The sequence below is a fragment of the Trichomycterus rosablanca genome, chromosome 3 (assembly GCF_030014385.1).
Source record: "Trichomycterus rosablanca isolate fTriRos1 chromosome 3, fTriRos1.hap1, whole genome shotgun sequence".
In the NCBI taxonomy this organism is placed as follows: Eukaryota; Metazoa; Chordata; class Actinopteri; order Siluriformes; family Trichomycteridae; genus Trichomycterus; species Trichomycterus rosablanca.
The window spans coordinates 55,330,903-55,352,895 of NC_085990.1; the positions used below are offsets into that span (position 1 = coordinate 55,330,903).

General features: G+C 40.7%; 1 protein-coding gene across 1 annotated transcript in view; it reads left to right on the top strand.

Annotated features, from left to right (window-relative positions):
* The window catches only part of LOC134309978 (NACHT, LRR and PYD domains-containing protein 3-like), a 259,037-nt gene extending 237,743 nt beyond the window's left edge, over nt 1-21,294 (top strand). Inside the window, exons 17-19 of the mRNA XM_062991482.1 lie at nt 4,827-5,000; nt 17,030-17,206; nt 20,638-21,294. Coding sequence (XP_062847552.1) covers nt 4,827-5,000; nt 17,030-17,206; nt 20,638-20,644 — 358 coding nt within the window. The 3' untranslated portion in view covers nt 20,645-21,294. The remainder of the gene's footprint in view (nt 1-4,826; nt 5,001-17,029; nt 17,207-20,637) is intronic.
* The last annotated feature ends 699 nt before the right edge of the window (nt 21,295-21,993 follow it).

The following is a 21,993-nucleotide window of genomic DNA, read 5'->3' on the forward strand; positions in this document are numbered from 1 at the left end:
ACTTTTTTGCCCAATGTCCCTTCTATTTGCAAATAAAGCATCCATTATTGTCACAGTCTTCTAGTGTTTCTTGGCCTCTGCCCCTCTGCCCCTGCCTCGACCACGCCCTCTTCCTCTTTCGGTTAGTTGGGAAACCATTTGTTGCTATGTTAGCTGAACCTTGTGTGCTTCAACAGCTCTAACTTTTGCTCTCTTCTTCTGTTTTTGGTCGAGGAGCTTTTCAGCATGTTGCAAGATCAAAGTCTTGCAGTGTCCCAGCTGATACAGGTTCGCCTGATGTTCTGAGCAATGTCAGATTTAAGCCATCCAAATCAAATTCTGTTACTTTTGTAGCAGACTAATTTTGGTAGGTAACAGTGTTTTTGTGTGACGACTAAGCAATCTCTGAGCTGGAGTTGTTTGTAGCCCTTGTGTTGGTGTGTTACGGTGGTCCAGCAATACCAGGTATTGATCCTGTCTTGCAGCTTTGTTTTGTACATGAGCCTTTTGGCTGTTTTTACTGCTGATTCTGCCTTGCCATTGCTTTGTGGATATCCCGATGAAGAAGTTTTATGGATAAAATCCCAAATTTGGCTAAATCTCTTAAATTCCTGAGAAGCGAATTGCGGTCCATTGTCCGAAATGCAGTACCTAGCCCTGTGTCTGAAGCATCACACTGGACAGTCAGCTCTTCCTCTGGACTGTAGTACTTTAAAGCAGGTGCATTTGAAATAGTCTGTTTAAGCTTGAGAAATGTTTCCTCATGTTGAGCTGTCCATTCCCAAGTGCTCTCTTGATGGGTTAACTGTCTTCAAACTACACAATTGTCAGATAAATGAGCACAGAATTTGGAAAGGTAATTTACGATACCCAAATGTCTTTGAACAGCTTTGACATCAGTAGGTCAGGGCATGTGCGTCATGGCACGAACCTTTTCTGTCTTTTGTCTTAGCTTTAATTAGTAAACATTCAGCTTGATGTTCTTTTCTCTGCATTGATTTAAAAACAATTTTAATTTTCCATCATGGTCCTGACTGGCTTCTTCCTGCAAATCACCTTGACCTGTGATCAGAATGTCATCTGCTATGATGTATACACCAGGTAAACCCTCTAATGCTTGAGTGAGTTTCCTCTCTGGTGCTGGACTTAACCCCATTGGCATCCTGAGCCATCTGTATCGACCAAATGGTGAAGCAAATGTTGTCAAGTAAGTGGACTCATCATCTAGTTTTACATGCCAGAAACCACTTTTAACATCACACACTGAGAAAACCTTTGCTCTAGAGAGGTCTAGGAGTATGTCATCAATAGTTGGTAGAGGAAACTGACTTCGTTTCCAGGCTTTGTTGAGTGGTCTTGGATCAATGCACACTCTTGGTATACCATTGGATTTTTGTACGACAACCATACTACTAATCCAATCTGTGCTTTTCTTAACAGGCATGATAATACCTCTCCTCCGAAGATCAAGTAGTTCCTCTTTCAAAGGTTTTATCACAGCAACTGGAATTCTTCTCTTTGGGAGTTTCACAGGCTTTACTGAATGGTCATTCTCCCTCCAGGCAGCCATCACCAGCAAAGACATCTCTGTACTCTTGCTTGATTTGTTCCAGTGACCACTGACCTTTTTTGTGATTTCAGATGGTGACAATGCTGTCTATTGCTAGGATGTTCTTATAATCTGTTGATGCATGCTCAATAATCCAGGTACACAAATCCACAAAGTTGAATCAGTTCATCTGGACACAAGTTTGTTGTAGAGATACGTTTCGTCACTCAATCCAAATGACTTCTTCAGTCTGAGCTGGTGTTGAATACCCCAACCTTATATGCAGTTGATTTGCATAACGACCGATCACCGCCCATTGCATAACAATGGAACTGGTGATCAGGTCCATATGAAATTCACAATGACCATTAATTACAATGGCCATGTGTGTCTTTCACACATGATTGGGGTAACGCTCCGATGACGGCGTTGTATGATGGTGAGAGATGTACTCTCAGGCCCCCTCCCCGGTTCAGAGATGGTCGTTCCCTCTTCACGTAAATGGCCTCTTTGACTCCACGTTCAAACCAGCGTTCCTCCTTGTCAAGGATCTGCACATCTTCATCATTAAATGAGTGGCCGCTGGCTTGCAGGTGGGTGTAAACCGCAGAGTCCTGGCCAGAAGAGGTCGATCTTCTATGTTGGGCCATCCGTTTCGCCAGTGGCTGTTTAGTTTCCCCGATGTACAGTTCCCGGCAATCCTCCCGGCACCTAACAGCATACACTACGTTACTCTGTTTGTGTCGAGGAACCCGGTTAGGGTGAACTAATTTCTGGCGTAGCGTGTTCTGGGGTTTGAAAGCAACTGAAACACGGTGTTTGAAAAATATCCATCTTAATTGTTCCGATACTCCCGCCACATACGGAATCACCACTGGTTTGTGCTTAGACCGTGGTTGTTCTTCTCCTCCCTTCGATCCACTGGAGCTGTTTTGGGCATTTTTCCTGCTTTTACGAATGCCTAGTTGGGATAATTCACCCAAAAACACATTCACCCAGGGCCTTCTTGACATGAGATTTCTCTCTATCCTTGGCCGTAGTGTCTGTGGGGATGCTGTTCGCCCGGTGGTGCAGCGTCCTGATGACTCCTAGTTTGTGCTCCAAAGGATGATGGGAGTCAAACCGTAAGTACTGATCCGTGTGCGTTGGTTTGCGGTAAACATTTACTTTCAACCGTCCCCCATCTTTACTAGCAATTTCACAGTCTAAGAAGGCTAAAACGTTGTCGCTTGCATCCTCCCTTGTAAACTTGATGTGTTTGTCCACTGAGTTGATGTGGTCCATGAAATGTGGTACTTCCTCTGATTTTATTTTAACCCAGGTGTCGTCCACATATCTGAACCAATGACTCGGTGGTGTCCCTGAGTATGACCTTAGTGCCTTCTTTTCCACTTCCTCCATGTACAGGTTTGCAACAATAGGTGAGACAGGGGACCCCATAGCACACCCATGTTTCTGTTTGTAGAACTGTCCTCTGTACGAGAAGTAAGTGGACTGAAGACACAGTTCTAGGAGTGTGCACACCTGGTCCGTGGTAAGGGTGGTCCTCGTGCTCCGGGTGGGGTCGCCTTGTAGTTTCCTACGGACCACCTCCACTGCCTCAGCAACCGGAATGCACGTGAAGAGGGATGTAACATCATGAGACCATTGTTTCCTCCGTCTCAATGATGACGCCCTTCACCTTGTCCACAAAGTCCATGGTGTTCTGAATGTGATGTTCCGTGCTACCTACCAACGGGTTGAGAATCGATGCTAGAAACTTAGAAATGTTATAAGTCACAGAGTTAATCATACAAACAATGGGTCGTAAAGGTACATCCTGTTTGTGTATCTTAGGTAACCCATACAGACTAGGAGTAGCCTCCCCCGGATATAATTTGTAGTACAAAGCCCTGTCAATAGCCTTGTTCTGTTCTAAAATTTTCAGACAATCTATCACCTTTTTCTTGTAGCTACTACTTGGATCTCGTTTCAGCAGCTCATAAGTGTTAGTGTCACTAAGTAACAACATCACTTTCTCATGATAGTCTATCTGGTTTAAAAGAACAGTACATCTACCTTTGTCAGCAGGAAGTATGATGATGTTATTGTCCTTACTAAGTGTAGTAAGTGCATACCTCTCATCTCTGCTGATGTTGGATGGCGGTGGCTTTGCATTACTCAGGCAAGCTGACACTTTCATCCGCAACTGTTCCGCTTCCAGGTCGGAGATGTTGTTGTTGCGGATTGCTGATTCTGTGGCTGTGATCAGTTCCACTAGTGGGACTTGCTTTGGTACAACGCCATCATTGGAGCGTTACCCCAATCATGTGTGAAAGACACACATGGCCATTGTAATTAATGGTCATTGTGAATTTCATATAGACCTGATCACCAGTTCCATTGTTATGCAATGGGCGGTGATCGGTCGTTATGCAAATCAACTGCATATAAGGTTGGGGTATTCAACACCAGCTCAGACTGAAGAAGTCATTTGGATTGAGTGACGAAACGTATCTCTACAACAAACTTGTGTCCAGATGAACTGATTCAACTTTGTGGATGTTCTTATAATGCACTTTAATGAGCTTCATGGCTTCACTGGCTCTTTTGCCTAACAGTGGCACTGTGCAATGATTATCAACCATCTGGAACTCCAGTCGGTACAGTTTCTGATTTCTTGGATTTCTTAATTTCACTTTACACTTTAAGTGCTCACTGTTCTCTCTTAAGCAGCTAAATTGGCGGCTAAAGTGTCCAACAATTCCCTACCGCTTTCTCCAATGACGTAGCTGAACAGCTTCACTTTCCTTGACTCCTCTGCGTCTGTCATAGTGAGGTCCACGTAGAGAACAAATTCGTCCCTCCATGTTTTCCACGACTTTGACAAGTTATTTGAGTCCAAATGTAGTTTGCGGAGGTTTCAGACCTTCCATTGCTTTGCAAGCTTCTCCGTGTGCCACTATGCTAATTAACATAAACTGAAAGCTACCGTGCAGATATCTTCACTCGATGCACTTCAAACAACTTAATCCACTGCCACCATGTTTCATTCTGTTTTGACCGTTAATAACGGCTCTACAGAATGGACAGTTAAAGCAATAACTTGCTTACTTTATTAACAAAACACATCTAGCGGTATAACATGTGCAACATCTCAAGTACATCATCAATCTCTGTCCATGTTACAACAAGCACATAACAAATGTTCCTCTTGTTACATGTACCACCATGTTACCCTACTGTACTGTAATAAAGGAAAACCAGACAGTAAACCAGTGTGTGTGTGAATAATCTGATGTTTCATCTTTTTTTCCAGGTTGGATAAATGTTCTCTAACAGATGAAAGTTGTGCAGCTCTGTCCTCAGTTCTCAGTTCAAACTCCTCCAATCTGAGGGAACTGAACCTGAGTTTCAATAAGCTGCAGGATTCAGGAGTGAAGCTGCTCTCTGCTGCACTGAAGAATCCACACTGTACACTGGAGATACTGAGGTGAGATTATAACACACACACACACACACTGTACACTGGAGATACTGGGGTGAGATTATAACACACACACACACACACACTGTACACTGGAGATACTGAGGTGAGATTATAACACACACACACACACACTGTACACTGGAGATACTGGGGTGAGATTATAACACACACACACACACACTGTAAACTGGAGATACTGGGGTGAGATTATAACACACACACACACACACACACACACTGTAAACTGGAGATACTGAGGTGAGATTATAACACACACACACACACTTAACAACTATATACTCACGTGCAAACCCCGGGGGACAATATAGTTAAGTTAACCTTCAAATGAAAATTTACTGACTTGCTAATTTATAAGCAATGATAATTGGGAACGTTTCATTCTGTTAGAATCTCTAACACCAGACTTTCCTTTGTCTAAGCTTTCACCTTTTGCAATACGGAAGACCATCCAGGGTTTTGCTGGCAGAGTTAGAAATGTAAAAAAGTTAAAATCAGATCAAATATTAGTAGAATGTGACAAAAGAAACCAGGTTGAAAATCTCCTCCGCATCTCTGAATTTATGGGTATTAATTGTAAAGCTCATTTGGACCCGTTCTGTGATCCACACTAAAGAACTTGAGGGGATGGAAGAAGCAGAAATCGAGGCAGAACTAAAAAAACCAAGGAATTACTGAAGTCAAGCAGATAGTTATGAAGAGACAAGAAAAGACTGAACAAATACTTATATCATCACCTTTAACCGACCTACACCCCCTCATAAAATAAATTTTGGACACTTGAAGACCCCAGTTGATCTATGTATTCCTAACCCCTTAAGATGTTTCAAGTGCCAGAGATATGGGCATGGTGCTACACACTGCAAAAATACAACATTTGCTACAATTGTGAAAGGAAGATCATGGCCCTGGATGTCAAAATCAACCAAAATTTGCAAATTGCTCCTGTAACCATAGTGCTGCAGCAAAAGACTTTCCAGTGTGGCAAAAAGAAAAGAAAATCTAAAAGATTCGCCACCACAAAAAAGTAAGCTATAAATAGGCCATAAGGTGAAGTAAGAAAAAGTGCCTAGAAAGTGATTTTCGTTCCCACGTCTGGGCACTGCTTTTCAAATGCATTTTTGCATAGACAATGCTGTTACAGACTTTGTGTTAAAAGTTCTCCACAAAATATACTGCAGTTTTTTTTTCACAGCCCATAAATGTATATACAGTACATGTAAAATTGAAAAAACAAAAACTATATGCTGCTGGTTTTGCTTCTAACTTACTTTATATTTAGTTTAATAACACAAAATATATCCCAAACTGACATTCATACATGTACCTACACATCAAAGACAAGTATTCATGCATTAGTATGCACAAGTGTGGAATCAGACCATAAAATATGGCAAATTTGAATAAAATATGGTTGATCTTCAGAAACTGGCACTAAATAAAAACATACAGTGTATCACAAAAGTGAGTACACCCCTCACATTTCTGCAGATATTTAAGTATATCTTTTCATGGGACAACACTGACAAAATGACACTGACACAATGAAAAGTAGTCTGTGTGCAGCTTATATAACAGTGTAAATTTATTCTTCCCTCAAAATAACTCAATATACAGCCATTAATGTCTAAACCACCGGCAACAAAAGTGAGTACACCCCTTAGTGAAAGTTCCTGAAGTGTCAATATTTTGTGTGGCCACCATTATTTCTCAGAACTGCCTTAACTCTCCTGGGCATGGAGTTTACCAGAGCTTCACTGGTTGCCACTGGAATGCTTTTCCACTCCTCCATGGCGACATCACGGAACTGGCGGATATTCGAGACTTTGCGCTCCTCCACCTTCCGCTTGAGGATGCCCCAAAGATGTTCTATTGGGTTTAGGTCTGGAGACATGCTTGGCCAGTCCATCACCTTTACCCTCAGCCTCTTCAATAAAGCAGTGGTCGTCTTAGAGGTGTGTTTGGGGTCATTATCATGCTGGAACACTGCCCTGCGACCCAGTTTCCGGAGGGAGGGGATCATGCTCTGCTTCAGTATTTCACAGTACATATTGGAGTTCATGTGTCCCTCAATGAAATGTAACTCCCCAACACCTGCTGCACTCATGCAGCCTCAGACCATGGCATTCCCACCACCATGCTTGACTGTAGGCATGACACACTTATCTTTGTACTCCTCACCTGATTGCCGCCACACATGCTTGAGACCATCTGAACCAAACAAATTAATCTTGGTCTCATCAGACCATAGGACATGGTTCCAGTAATCCATGTCCTTTGTTGACATGTCTTCAGCAAACTGTTTGCGGGCTTTCTTGTGTAGAGACTTCAGAAGAGGCTTCCTTCTGGGGTGACAGCCATGCAGACCAATTTGATGTAGTGTGCGGCGTATGGTCTAAGCACTGACAGGCTGACCCCCCACCTTTTCAATCTCTGCAGCAATGCTGACAGCACTCCTGCGCCTATCTTTCAAAGACAGCAGTTGGATGTGACGCTGAGCACGTGCACTCAGCTTCTTTGGACGACCAACGCAAGGTCTGTTCTGAGTGGACCCTGCTCTTTTCAAACGCTGGATGATCTTGGCCACTGTGCTGCAGCTCAGTTTCAGGGTGTTGGCAATCGTCTTGTAGCCTTGGCCATCTTCATGTAGCGCAACAATTCGTCTTTAAAGATTTACACTGTTATATAAGCTGCACACAGACTACTTTTCATTGTGTCAAAGTGTCATTTTGTCACTGTTGTCCCATGAAAAGATATACTTAAATATCTGCAGAAATGTGAGGGGTGTACTCACTTTTGTAATACACTGTACATACACATGCCAAATTTTGCAAAACACTGATGTTTTACACATCAAAATTGTCAGTAATGACTGGGCATTTAGAGGAAGGAAATACAAAAAATACACTTTTGTTCAAGATGTTTGAAATTAGTCAATTCATTACTCAACCCCTTTAGTTTTGAATAATGGCAAAAACGGAGAATTTTGAACTATATGCAATACAACTTAAAATCAGTCCAAACATAACATTCAAACACGTGGTAATGTCACACCATGACTCATTCTAGCATTTAGTACAATGTAGCTGGAGCTACCAGGTGTTCTAACTCTCCAATCATGTCACCTTGTAAGTCACCCTCTTAGCCACCCTGTGCCTGATCACATAGATTGTCATGGTGCAGTCCATCTCCTGGGTAACACAGTGCATCTTTTACTCATCATGATAATTCCTCCATGTCACTATCATCAGAGTCATTATTCCATGTAGCTCCTTCTACCGATTCCATTGAAACATTTGCACAATTTTGGCATTAAAGACATACAGGAATATCTTCCTGTCTCACATTTGCCTTGCTTATAACTGCAGTGGACTACCTGCAACACTTTCAGGGGCAGGATTTTTAGTCATCCAGGTCACTGTTAGCTGTCCATCCTCAAGGTGCCATCCATTGCCGATGTTGTCTCATTAATTCTGCCAGTGCCTCTTTCTTTTTTCCATCTGACAGAAACTTCCTCACAGAAAATCATGTAGCTGGCATCAAAGCTTGGCTCATTTCTGTAAATACACATTAAAATTGGAAAGAATATATCATTTTATGCACCATAACTTTCACAAAGGCTTCTTTTTTAAATATAGTATATTAGCAGTCAATTGAATTAAGAGTTCTTGACAAAGCGATTTCAGAATATGTACAACCCCAATTCCAATGAAGTCGGGAAGTTGTGTGAAACATGAATAAAAACAGAATATGATGATTTGCAAATCCTTTTCAACCCATATTCAATTGAATATACTACAAAGACAAGATATTTAATGTTCAAACGGATAAACTTTATTGTTTTTTGCAAATATTCACTCATTTTGAATTTGATGCCTGCAACAGTTCCAAAACAGTTGGGACAGGGGCAACAAAAGACTGGAAAAGTTGAGGAATGCTCAAAAAACACCTGTTTGGAACATACCACAGGTGAACAGTTTAATTGGAAACAGGTAAATGTCATGATTGGGTATAAAGGGAGCATCCCCGAAAGGCTCAGTCGTTCACAAGCAAGGATGGGGCGAGGTTCACCACGTTCACACACTGCATGAGCAAGTAGTCCAACAGTTTAAGAACAACGTTTCTCAAAGTGCAATTGCAAGGAATTTAGGGATTTCATCATCTACAGTCCATAATATCATTAAAAGATTCAGAGAATCTGGAGAAATCTGTGCAAGTAAGCGGCAAGGCCAAAAACCAACGTTGAATGCCCGTGACCTTCGATCCCTCAGGCGGCACTGCATTAAAAACCCACATCATTCTGTAATGGATATTACCACATGGGCTCAGGAACACTTCAGAAAACCATCGTCAGTGAACACAGTTCGTCGCTCCATCTACAAGTGCAAGTTAAAACTCTACCATGCAAAACAAAAGCCATACATATTAACAACACCCAGAAACACCGCCGGCTTCTCTGGGCCCGAGCTCATCTGAGATGGACCGACGCAAAGTGGAAAAGTGTCCTGTGGTCTGACGAGTCCACATTTCAAATTGTTTTTGGAAATCATGGACGTCGTGTCCTCCGGGCCGAAGAGGAAAAGGACTGTCCAGATTGTTATCAGCGCTAAGTTGAAAAGCCAGCATCTCTGATGGTATGGGGGTGTGTTAGTGCCCATGGCAGGGGTAACTTGCACATCTGTGAAGGCACCATTAATGCTGAAAGGTACATACAGGTTTTGGAGCAACATATGCTGCCATCCAAGCAACGTCTTTTTCAGGGACGTCCCTGCTTATTTCAGCAAGACGATGCCAAGCCACATTCTGCACATGTTACAACAGCGTGGCTTCGAAGTAAAAGAGTGCAGGTACTAGTCTGGCCTGCCTGCAGTCCAGATCTGTCTCCCATTGAAAATGTGTGGCGCATTATGAAGCGCAAAATACGACAACGGAGACCGTGGACTGTTGAGCAACTGAAGTTGTACATCAAGCAAGAATGGGAAAGAATTCCACCTACAAAGCTCCAACAATTAAGTTAATTGAGTGTTGTTAAAAGGAAAGGTGATGTAACACAGTGGTAAAAATGCCCCTGTCCCAACTGTCTTGGAACGTGTTGCAGGCATCAAATTCAAAATGAGTGAATATTTGCAAAAAACAATAAAGTTTATCCGTTTGAACATTAAATATATTGTCTTTGTAGTATATTTAATTGAATATGGGTTGAAAAGGATTTGCAAATCATCGTATTCTGTTTTTATTGATGTTTTACACGTCCCAACTTCATTGGAATTGGGGTTGTATATACATATGTATATATTATATATGCTAAATATACTGTATATGGACTCATCAGACCACATGACCTTCTTCCATTGCTCCAGAGTCCAATCTTTATGCTCCCTAGCAAATTGAAGCCGTTTTTGCCAGTTAGCCTCACTGACAAGTGGTTTTCTTACGGCTACACAGCTGTTTAGTCCCAATCCCTTGAGTTCCCTTCACATTGTGTGTGTGGAAATGCTCTTTCTTTCACTATTAAACATCTCCCTGAGTTCTGGAGTTTTTCTACCATTTGATTTCACCAAACTTTTAAGTGATCGCCGATCACCATCATTCAAGATTTTTTTCTGAGCACATTCCTCCCTAGAAGATTATGTACCCCCCCCCCGGCTGTATGTTGAAGCAAATGAACCCCCTCTCCCAATCAGAGGACTTCAGATTGGTTTACAAACAGCCCTCGGAATTCAGGATAACAAAAATAATCCCACGTATCAAGCCATCTTTGGTGACTCACTTGCTCATTTCTACGATGCCAGACCCCAGCTTATTAGACCCCTTGGACTGCATATTAGCCACATACTGACCACTTTAAATATCCCGGAGGGCCCCATCAAGCCCCCTCTGCCTGCCCAACATCAATATAAAACCTGGATGTTTATAATGCTTGTTTTGCACACCTGTTTTTGTACCTTTTCATTCCTTATAAGCAAAATATGTACGTATATAGATATATAAAAATGTTTATCATTTATATAAATCTGTTACGTCCATGCTTTGGCAAAACTAATTATTTTAATTGTTATGCTAATAAAGGTTTTTGAATTAAATTGTGTGTTTGGCTGTGTGTATATGTGTTAGGTGTGTGTGTGTCTGTTGAGAGTAATTCTAATGAGTCTTGTGTGTGTGTGTTAAGATGTAATTTTGATGAGTTCTTGTGTGTGTTAAAATGTAATTGTGATGAGTTCTTGTGTGTGTTAAGATGTAATTGTGATGAGTTCTTGTGTGTGTTGAGATGTAATTGTGATGAGTACTTGTGTGTGTTGAGATGTAATTGTGATGAGTTCTTGTGTGTGTTGAGATGTAATTGTGATGTAATTGTGTAATTGTGATTGGCACGCTGAGACGCTAGCCTAGTTGTTTGTTTGTAGCCTTTAGCTAAATAACTTTTTATATACGTATGTTTTAAACATATAATTTATACGTTAATCTTCCGTGTGTTGTTGATTTAGTTTTATTTTGTTTATCGTAAAAAAAAGCGCTTGTGTTTACTAACGTAAATTCGTGCTGTGTTGGAAACTAGGAAACTTCTGCTACCGGCATCCGAACGAAGCCGGTTTTGTTTGTTTTTGTACTTCAGCGCATAAACATCATAATTATCCAGAATTAAAACCGTTTTCGGTCCGCATGAAGCGCGTTTGTGTTTGGTTGTGTTCTGTATTTCAGCTCTTAAAACACCTCTGTTTTGTGGGGAGTTATAACCGTTTCTGTTCGTAGGAAGCGCGTTTATTTGTTTTGTACACCAGCGCATAACACCGTTTTCCTTTAGAATTACAGCCGCTTTTGTCCGAACGAAGCGCGTTTGTGTTGTTTGGTTGGTGGTTTTTGTATTCCAGCTCATCATCGCCTGTTTCATCCGGAATTAAAGCCGTTCTTCTGTGACTACCAGCAGAAGCGCCGGTGAATCCAACATTAACATCATCTCCAACTCATCTTGTAAAGCTAAGTACATTTCTTTGCTACTATGGCCCCAGCAGGAGCATTATATCCATGTTCCGAGTGTAATATGTTCAGTTATTCCTTCTCCGTGTTTAGTGATAACTTTACATGTGATAAGTGTAGATTAGTTGTTAGTCTGACAGAGAAGATCTCAGTGTTAGAGGGGTGCATTCGGGCGTTAGAACAGACTATTAGTAGTGAGGGCTTAGATTCAGCTGTAGCAGTCCCGAATGCCAGCAGTTCAGGTGTAGAACCCCAGACTCCGGCATTAGAGCCCTCACAGCGGGGCGACTGGGTGACGTCTCGGCGACATAGTCGTAGGGAAAAGCACCGACCATCTCAGTTGCACGTGTCCAACAGGTTTTCCCCACTCAGTGAGCCACCCGCTGAGAAGCCTGTTAATGTAAGTGCTCTGGTTATAGGAGATTCTCAGCTCCGACACGTGCGTATTGCAACCCCCATAGAGACACCAGCAACCATAGTCACCTGTATTCCGGGGGCCAGGGCGCCTGACATCAGAGCAAATCTAAAAGTGCTGGCTAATGCTAATCGTAGATTTTCGAAGATTGTTATCCACGTCGGCACTAATGATGTTCGTTTACGGCAGTCTGAGGTTACTAAGAGTAATGTTAAAGAGGTGTGTGAGTTAGCTAGGTCGATGTCTGAGGCAGTAGTGTGCTCTGGCCCCTTACCGATTCCACCCAGTGGCGAAACCTACAGCAGGTTGTTGTCGCTGAACCGCTGGATGTCTAAATGGTGCTCAGAAAACTGCATTGATTTTGTAGATAACTGGTCCACCTTTGAGGGAAGGCCTGGTCTTTTGAAGCGGGATGGTGTCCACCCCACGTGGGAGGGTGCTGCTCGCATTTCTTGCAGCATAGGTGACAGGCTTTACCACCGCGTTAGTGTAGCGGCAGATAGTGTTAAATGACTATCCAGAGCCAAGACCAGGCAGCAGACTAACAGGCCTAACCGACTGTCTGCGAGTCGCCATCGGACGTCACCTGGAATCCTTAGGTCACAAACCATTGAGACTGTGTCTGTTTACCGTGGCAGGTGTAAGCCAAAACAAAATCAAAAAGTATGTCATAATAACTTAATTAAAATTAATCTAAATGAGCATCATGAAAACCCTAGTAAAGTTAAACTAAAGTTAGGACTTCTAAACATCAGGTCACTTGCATGCAAAACAGTAATTGTAAATGAAATAATTACAGATAATTGTCTTAGTGCACTTTGTTTAACCGAGACCTGGGCTAGACCTGATGAGTATCTAGGTTTAAATGAAGCATCTCCTCCGGGTTACAGTTATGAACATAAGCCACGTCTTAGCGGTCGTGGTGGAGGAATAGCCGCAATTTATGATAAAGACATAGGTCTTACTGTAAAATCATCTCCCATAACAAACTCGTTTGAAGTTCTTATCTCTGACATAACCAATAAATGTTCATCTGATAAAAATAGTATGTTTAAGCTGGTTACTGTTTATCGACCCCCTGGTCCTTACTCAGAATTTCTTAACGAATTTGCCGATTTTCTTTCTAAATTAGTTTTATCAACTAAGAAAGCTTTAATTGTTGGTGACTTTAATATTCATTATGAGGATAAGTGTAATCCACTCAAAATTGCGTTTGACTCTATTTTAGAATCCTTAGGCATCACCCAAAATGTAACAGGACCCACTCACCGCTGTAAACATACCTTAGATTTAATACTTACTTATGGTATAAACATAGACAACCTGGAAATTATACCACAGAATGACTTAATCTCTGATCACTCCCTACTAATATATGAAGTGTCCCTGTCAAATAATATACAGCAACCAAATCGTTTTAAATATAAGCGCACTATTACATCTGCAACTGCAGCAGCGTTCATAAACTGCCTACCAGAATTACCAAATATATCAGCATCAGAACCTAAAGAACTAGATCAGGCAACTCAAAACCTAGAGACCGTACTGCGCACAACCTTAGATAACGTAGCCCCACTCAAAACTAAACTGATTAGGGAGAAAAAACTTGCTCCTTGGTACAATGACCACACATGCGCACTTAAACAAGCAGCACGAAAATTAGAACGCAAGTGGCGTCACACTACACTAGAAGTGTATAAGATTGCTTGGAAAGATGCTCTAACTGAGTATAAACATGCACTTATAAAAGCTAAATCTTTATATTATTCATCCCTAATAGAGAAAAATAAAAACAATCCCAGATTCCTTTTTGAGACAGTGTCCAAATTAACTAAAAACGTTAATGAAACTGAATCTAATATACCACCCGACTGTACCAGCGATGATTTTTTAAAATTCTTTAATGACAAGATAGAAAAAATACGACTTCAGAGTCAGATTGTGTCACTTGCCAATGTTAAGTATGGACTCACTCCGAGCAGCATTGGTGATAACAGTGGTGATAATAGTAACGAGTTAATCCAACTAAATTCCTTTAATCCAATCTCCCAAAATGAACTAACTGTGTTGATTAAATCATCGAAGTCATCATCGTGTATACTCGATCCTGTTCCAACTCGTTTACTTAAAGGTTTACTCCCAGCTATTGTAGAGCCCCTGCTTACATTAATCAATGCATCCCTTAGCCTTGGATATGTACCTAAATTGTTTAAAAGTGCTGTTATTAAACCCCTGATTAAAAAACCTAATCTTGATCCACATGTACTAGCTAATTATAGGCCAATTTCAAACCTTCCTTTTGTCTCAAAGATATTAGAAAAAGTCGTTTCCAAACAGTTATGTTCTTATTTGAATGAAAATTGTATTCATGAAAAATTTCAATCTGGATTTAGACCCAACCATAGTACCGAAACCGCATTAATTAGAGTAGTTAACGAGTTGTTAATGTCTTCTGATAATGGATGTGTCTCTTTTCTTGTTCTATTAGATCTTAGTGCAGCGTTTGATACGGTCGATCATAACATTTTACTGGAGAGGCTAGAAAATACAGTAGGTGTTAAAGGACTCGCACTCTCTTGGTTTAAATCATATCTGACTGACCGCTCTCAATTCGTTTATGTAAATAATAAATGCTCGGAAACTACAAAAGTAAAGTATGGTGTTCCACAGGGGTCGGTACTGGGACCGCTATTATTTACACTCTATATGCTTCCACTAGGTGAAATTATTCATAAACATGGCATAAACTTTCACTGCTATGCAGATGACACACAGCTGTATATATCAGCCAAACCAAATGATACTGACACAATCAGTAAGATTGAAGATTGTGTAAACGACATAAAAAACTGGATGTCGTGTAATTTTCTTTTACTTAATTCAGATAAAACAGAGGTTTTACTTGTTGGCTCTAAAGCTGCAAGAGACAAATTGTCTAACCTGGTGCTAAACTTAAACACGTTCTCTGTTACTCCCAGCCCAGATGTAAAAAACTTAGGTGTCACAATAGATTCAGATCCCTCATTTGATACACACGTTAATAATATTACTAGAGTTGCTTTCTATCATTTGCGTAATATCTCTAAAATAAGAAATATACTATCTGTTAATGACGCCGAAAAACTGATCCATGCGTTTATAACTTCTGGGTTAGATTATTGTAATGCTCTTCTAACTGGATGCTCTGGTAGATCCTTAAACAAACTCCAGTTAGTTCAAAATGCAGCAGCTCGAGTGCTAACTAGAACAAAAAAATTTGACCATATTACTCCTGTTCTATCATCTCTACACTGGCTGCCAGTTAAATTTCGCATTGATTACAAAATACTTTTACTAACTTATAAAGCGCTACATGGTCTGGCTCCACAGTATCTGAGTGAACTTATTAATCACTACAGCCCAGCGCGTCCACTTCGTTCACAAGATGCAGGGTTACTTATAGTTCCTAAAATTAAAAAGATCACGGCTGGTGGAAGAGCGTTTTCCTACAAAGCTCCACAACTCTGGAATAATCTTCCTGCCTCTATTCGGGATTCGGACACAGTCTCAATGTTTAAGTCTAGACTGAAAACATATTTATTTTCTCAGGCTTTTGATTAATATAGACAAAGGCGCAGAGCTTGGGGGTTCTTGGTCATAGAAACTTGTGGTGATCAGGGATGTTGGGTTGCTGTCGTTCTGCCTCTCTTGTCCGATCACTCAGGTTTGGTGACGGTGGGGAGATGGGCGCTGATGTCCTGTGAAAGCCTTCATGACCTTGTTACCTGCTTGCTCTCCCTTTTAGTTATGCTGTAATAATTAGGGCTGCCGGAGTCTAAAACTCTCTGTAAAACTGTTTGTCAACTAGCATTGTACATTATTAACTACATTCTCTGTTGTTTTACCCCGAGGGCATTCTGATGGAAACCTGTTTACCCGCCGAGGTTAAGGATTGAAGTCGAGACTGCCGGGACAACGATGCTGCTCCTGTCAGATGTGACGGGTCTGGAGTAATTGCAACGACAAGAAATCACTACAGACTTTATTGAAGACTAGAGCGGATAACAACTCTATTATTATTTAATTGTTTATTTATCTATTTATTACCAGTTATGACTTTTAGATCATTTAATTCTGTGTTTATATGATTTGTGTAAATCGTGTATTTATTTAAAGTATCCTCCAGGCCACCCATGAAGGATGGGCCCTGCTGAGTCTGGTTCCTCTCATGGTTTCTTCCTGTAATTTTCAGGGAGTTTTTCCTTGCCACAGTTGCCCTCGGCTTGCTCAACAGGGGTTTTTGTATCTGTTGGTCCTGGATTTTGTAAAGTTGCTTTGAGACAATGTCTATTGTAAAAAGCGCTATATAAATAAAGTTGACTTGACTTGACTTGATGAGTTCTTGTGTGTGTTGAGATGTAATTGTGATGAGTTCTTGTGTGTGTTGAGATGTAATTGTGATGAATTCTTGTGTGTTGAGATGTAATTGTGATGAGTTCTTGTGTGTGTTGAGATGTAATTGTGATGAGTTCTTGTGTGTGTGTGTGTGTGTGTGATGTAATTGTGATGAGTTCTTGTGTGTGTTGAGATGAGTTCTTGTGTGTGTGTGTGATGTAATTGTGATGAGTTCTTGTTCTCTCTGCAGGTTGGACAGTTGCTCTATTACAGATGAAGGTTTTATATCTCTGGCTTCAGCTCTGAGCTCAAACTCCTCATCACTCCTGAAACTACTGGATCTGATCTACAATAAACCAGGAGAATCAGGAGTGAAGCTTCTCACTGATCTACAGAAGGATCCTCACTGTAAACTGGAGACACTATAGTGAGTTACTGACTTCCTGTTTCATTATAACAGAGGATCCTAAACTTTTTACAGTCACGTAGTTCCTGTTACATTAAACTGAGTTCCTCCTTTTACCTTAATACACACACAGTGTCTTTATACACACAGTGAGAGGGAAAAGTATTTAACCCCTCCACATTTACGCACATGTCTTAACTTTCTACTTGTAAGTATAAACAAAAAAGTATAAATGTATAAATAAACACACAGGAGGAATTATAAAGAAAACGTTCAGACCCTAAAGTTAACTGTATAAATATAAAGATCACATAAAATAAATCACGTTCTAAATACAGTGTATCACAAAAGTGAGTACACCCCTCACATTTCTGCAGATATTTAAGTATATCTTTTCATGGGACAACACTGACAAAATGACACTTTGACACAATGAAAAGTAGTCTGTGTGCAGCTTATATAACAGTGTAAATTTATTCTTCCCTCAAAATAACTCAATATACAGCCATTAATGTCTAAACCACCGGCAACAAAAGTGAGTACACCCCTAAGAGACTACACCCCTAAATGTCCAAATTGAGCACTGCTTGTCATTTTCCCTCCAAAATGTCATGTGATTTGTTAGTGTTACTAGGTCTCAGGTGTGCATAGGGAGCAGGTGTGTTCAATTTAGTAGTACAGCTCTCACACTCTCTCATACTGGTCACTGAAAGTTCCAACATGGCACCTCATGGCAAAGAACTCTCTGAGGATCTTAAAAGATGAATTGTTGCGCTACATGAAGATGGCCAAGGCTACAAGAAGATTGCCAACACCCTGAAACTGAGCTGCAGCACAGTGGCCAAGATCATCCAGCGTTTTAAAAGAGCAGTGTCCACTCAGAACAGACCTCGCGTTGGTCGTCCAAAGAAGCTGAGTGCACGTGCTCAGCGTCACATCCAACTGCTGTCTTTGAAAGATAGGCGCAGGAGTGCTGTCAGCATTGCTGCAGAGATTGAAAAGGTGGGGGGTCAGCCTGTCAGTGCTCAGACCATACGCCGCACACTACATCAAATTGGTCTGCATGGCTGTCACCCCAGAAGGAAGCCTCTTCTGAAGTCTCTACACAAGAAAGCCCGCAAACAGTTTGCTGAAGACATGTCAACAAAGGACATGGATTACTGGAACCATGTCCTATGGTCTGATGAGACCAATATTAATTTGTTTGGTTCAGATGGTCTCAAGCATGTGTGGCGGCAATCAGGTGAGGAGTACAAAGATAAGTGTGTCATGCCTACAGTCAAGCATGGTGGTGGGAATGCCATGGTCTGGGGCTGCATGAGTGCAGCAGGTGTTGGGGAGTTACATTTCATTGAGGGACACATGAACTCCAATATGTACTGTGAAATACTGAAGCAGAGCATGATCCCCTCCCTCCGGAAACTGGGTCGCAGGGCAGTGTTCCAGCATGATAATGACTCCAAACACACCTCTAAGACGACCACTGCTTTATTGAAGAGGCTGAGGGTAAAGGTGATGGACTGGCCAAGCATGTCTCCAGACCTAAACCCAATAGAACATCTTTGGGGCATCCTCAAGCGGAAGGTGGAGGAGCGCAAAGTCTCGAATATCCGCCAGCTCCGTGATGTCGTCATGGAGGAGTGGAAAAGCATTCCAGTGGCAACCTGTGAAGCTCTGGTAAACTCCATGCCCAGGAGAGTTAAGGCAGTTCTGGGAAATAATGGTGGCCACACAAAATATTGACACTTCAGGAACTTTTACTAAGGGGTGTACTCACTTTTGTTGCCGGTGGTTTAGACATTAATGGCTGTATATTGAGTTATTTTGAGGGAAGAATAAATTTACACTGTTATATAAGCTGCACACAGACTACTTTTCATTGTGTCAAAGTGTCATTTTGTCAGTGTTGTCCCATGAAAAGATATACTTAAATATCTGCAGAAATGTGAGGGGTGTACTCACTTTTGTGATACACTGTACATGCTGAAATATTAAAAACATTTTGGTGCAAATTGTATCTGGTTTCATTACAAAAGACGGAGTTATTGGTTGGTGATTTTACACATAGAGTATCATCATGGTAAAGATAAAAAAAGCTGGAAAAAGCTACAGAGCCATGACAAACACTTTCATCATCCCTGTCAGTACATCAGTAACACAACCTGCTGTCAGACTAATGATGAGGAAGGTAAGAGAGAAGCCAGTATTCATTCAAAATGAGTAGCAGGATGACCTGAAAGCAGCGGGAACAGCAGTTACTCGGTGAACAATAAAGAATGAACTGCACCACAATCATCTCCCAAAACATCATTCTGTTTACAGCATTTAGACAAATGAAAACATCCTGCTGCATGGGGGCAATAAAACCTGTTGTTGTGATAAAACCTGCAGATGATGTCACTGGGTACATTTTCTGTATCTGTTACGGTTGAGAGGTTTGTAGATGTTTAGACCCTGTGACATTGATGATGTTTCAGAATGATCTATCATGTGCCTAATAATCTGATAATAAATGGACTGATGCTTTAATCTGAGTAGAAAATATTCATGTTTACACCTCAATCAGAATAAACTCATCTAAGGCCCAGATGAGCAAAAGTTATATCTGATTAAATTAGGGTAACCTGTTGTATAATCTGATAAATAAAAAATAACAGCATGTAAATTCCTGAATCGGATTGGACTTTCTCAGTCTGATTCAGTGCTGCATTCTGTTCTGCATTCTTTGTGCACCACAAAAACAGTCCTGTAAGAAAGTAAATCTCATATTGTACATGTTTAAGGTGATAAAATATCTGCAGTGCTGCATACAAGTGTCAGCTGTATTGGTGCAGATCTCTAGGACTCTTGGCCTGCTGTAGATATAGACTGGTACTGAAGGAGCTGTGAGCTGAGCTGCTGTTTCTAGATCTGTAGTGATGTTGGAGGTGAAGATTAAACTGTAATGGTTGTGTTTTCTGATTCAGTACAGATTAATGAGCAGGATGTGATTGATATGACGTGAACAGTCCACAGTGTCGGTCGTACAGAAGAGGTTTAGTATTAAATCATTTAGTGTTTATGATAATAAGGACAGAGACTCACTTTTAGAATGTTACACTGTTATAAACAGCATTGCTGCATTGATAAGCTAAATTAGGATACACTATATGCTAAGCTATTGGTATGTGGCGTGCAGGGGGGAATGATGGTGAATTTGGTGGTTAGTGGCATCCACTTTAGACATTAATGTACCTAAATGATTTAGCAGTAGCTCATTCTGGTGAGTTTTGTGTCAGTTTATGAATTATTGAGGTACCTCATTAGCATTAGGTATAAACAGCGTTACAGCAGATCTGTGTGTGTGTTGTTGTGATTTTGATGCATTTAACAGTAAATTTAGAAAAATGTAGTTTTAGTGATTATCTTTGCTGCATAATTTTATTTATATTTATTCTCTGTTACTCCTACAGTGTATAAGTGACACAGCACCTCGACCCATGTGTGACCAGCACTTCATGTTCAGGTGAATCGATCTTTCATTGGAGCTGCTTTATTAGCCAGCTGAAGCTTCACCATGAGCAGAGATATGAAGTGATGCATCACCCCAATCTTTCAGTTCAACCAACAGTGGAACCCCAGTATAATGATACAGACATGAATTGAGTCCCAACTGGATGTTTGGCAAGATCTCTACAACCAATCCAGCCAATCTCTTGGTTGGTCAGTTACAGTAATCACACTGATCTTCTGGCTACTCTATGTGAGGACTGTAAACCACCATTTAATACATATTACGATAAAAGCTGGTGTAACAAATACTTTAGTTTGGAAAAAAAATACTTCTGGTAAGATTTATTGTAAATGTAGTAGATGTAAATGATGTTACTGGATGCTTTACACTCAGATTTATTGTATCTGTTTAAGTGTAGAAACGATTTTTCTCATTTTTTTACTTAATTATACAAACTGTAAGAAATGAAATTCTTAAAGCATAAGTGTGGGGCTGTATTTAGATCATTACATTCTGATTAATTTTCTGAACTAATATTTGATTTACACTTAATACAAGCTTTGTTTATTCAGTAATTACATACATACATAACATTTTAAACTTCAACTTTTTTTAATATTGTAACGAAAGTATAATCATCATTTAAATTAAATAAATAAATACAGCAGCAGTGTGTCTTAAATAATTTAGAAACAATGTCATGATGCTGCACTTTCTCCACTATCCTCCGTCTTATGTCATTTGTAGCAGACTAGAGCCACTGATAATGTAATCCACATCATGATGTTAGCAATCCATCTTGTTCTTTCATAAGTCCTGTCATAACACTACCTTCAGTCTTGTAATGTGGTGCCACACCCGAAGTAACATAGTTTGCAGGAATTAATGTGGTTCAGTGGCTCCTTTTCTGTTCTGGCCATCTCACACAAATGTTTAGTGGTCGTCATCTTCCTCAGTGATATTTTAGCACTTTTCTGATACACTTGTTCTTAAAAGCCTAAATGCGTCTTCCTTCAGTGTTCAGACTTCACATCCATATGTGGTTACTGGCCTGACAAAGACTTTCATCAGTCGTAGCTTGCTGATGGTGCTGACTTCCTTTTCCATATCCTTGAACAACCCTGCTAATTGTTTTCTATTTAATAATTAATTGATTAATTATTTTTATTGTTACATGATGTTGTTCCTCATTGTCTTCCCCTTTAAAAGAGACTGCTTTGGTAAAGCACAGTGTGTGGAAAATCTTCACCAACAGGGGTGGCCCTCATAGCAAACTACAGTTCTTCCATGTGGCTCTGTGCACCTCTTTTCTTAC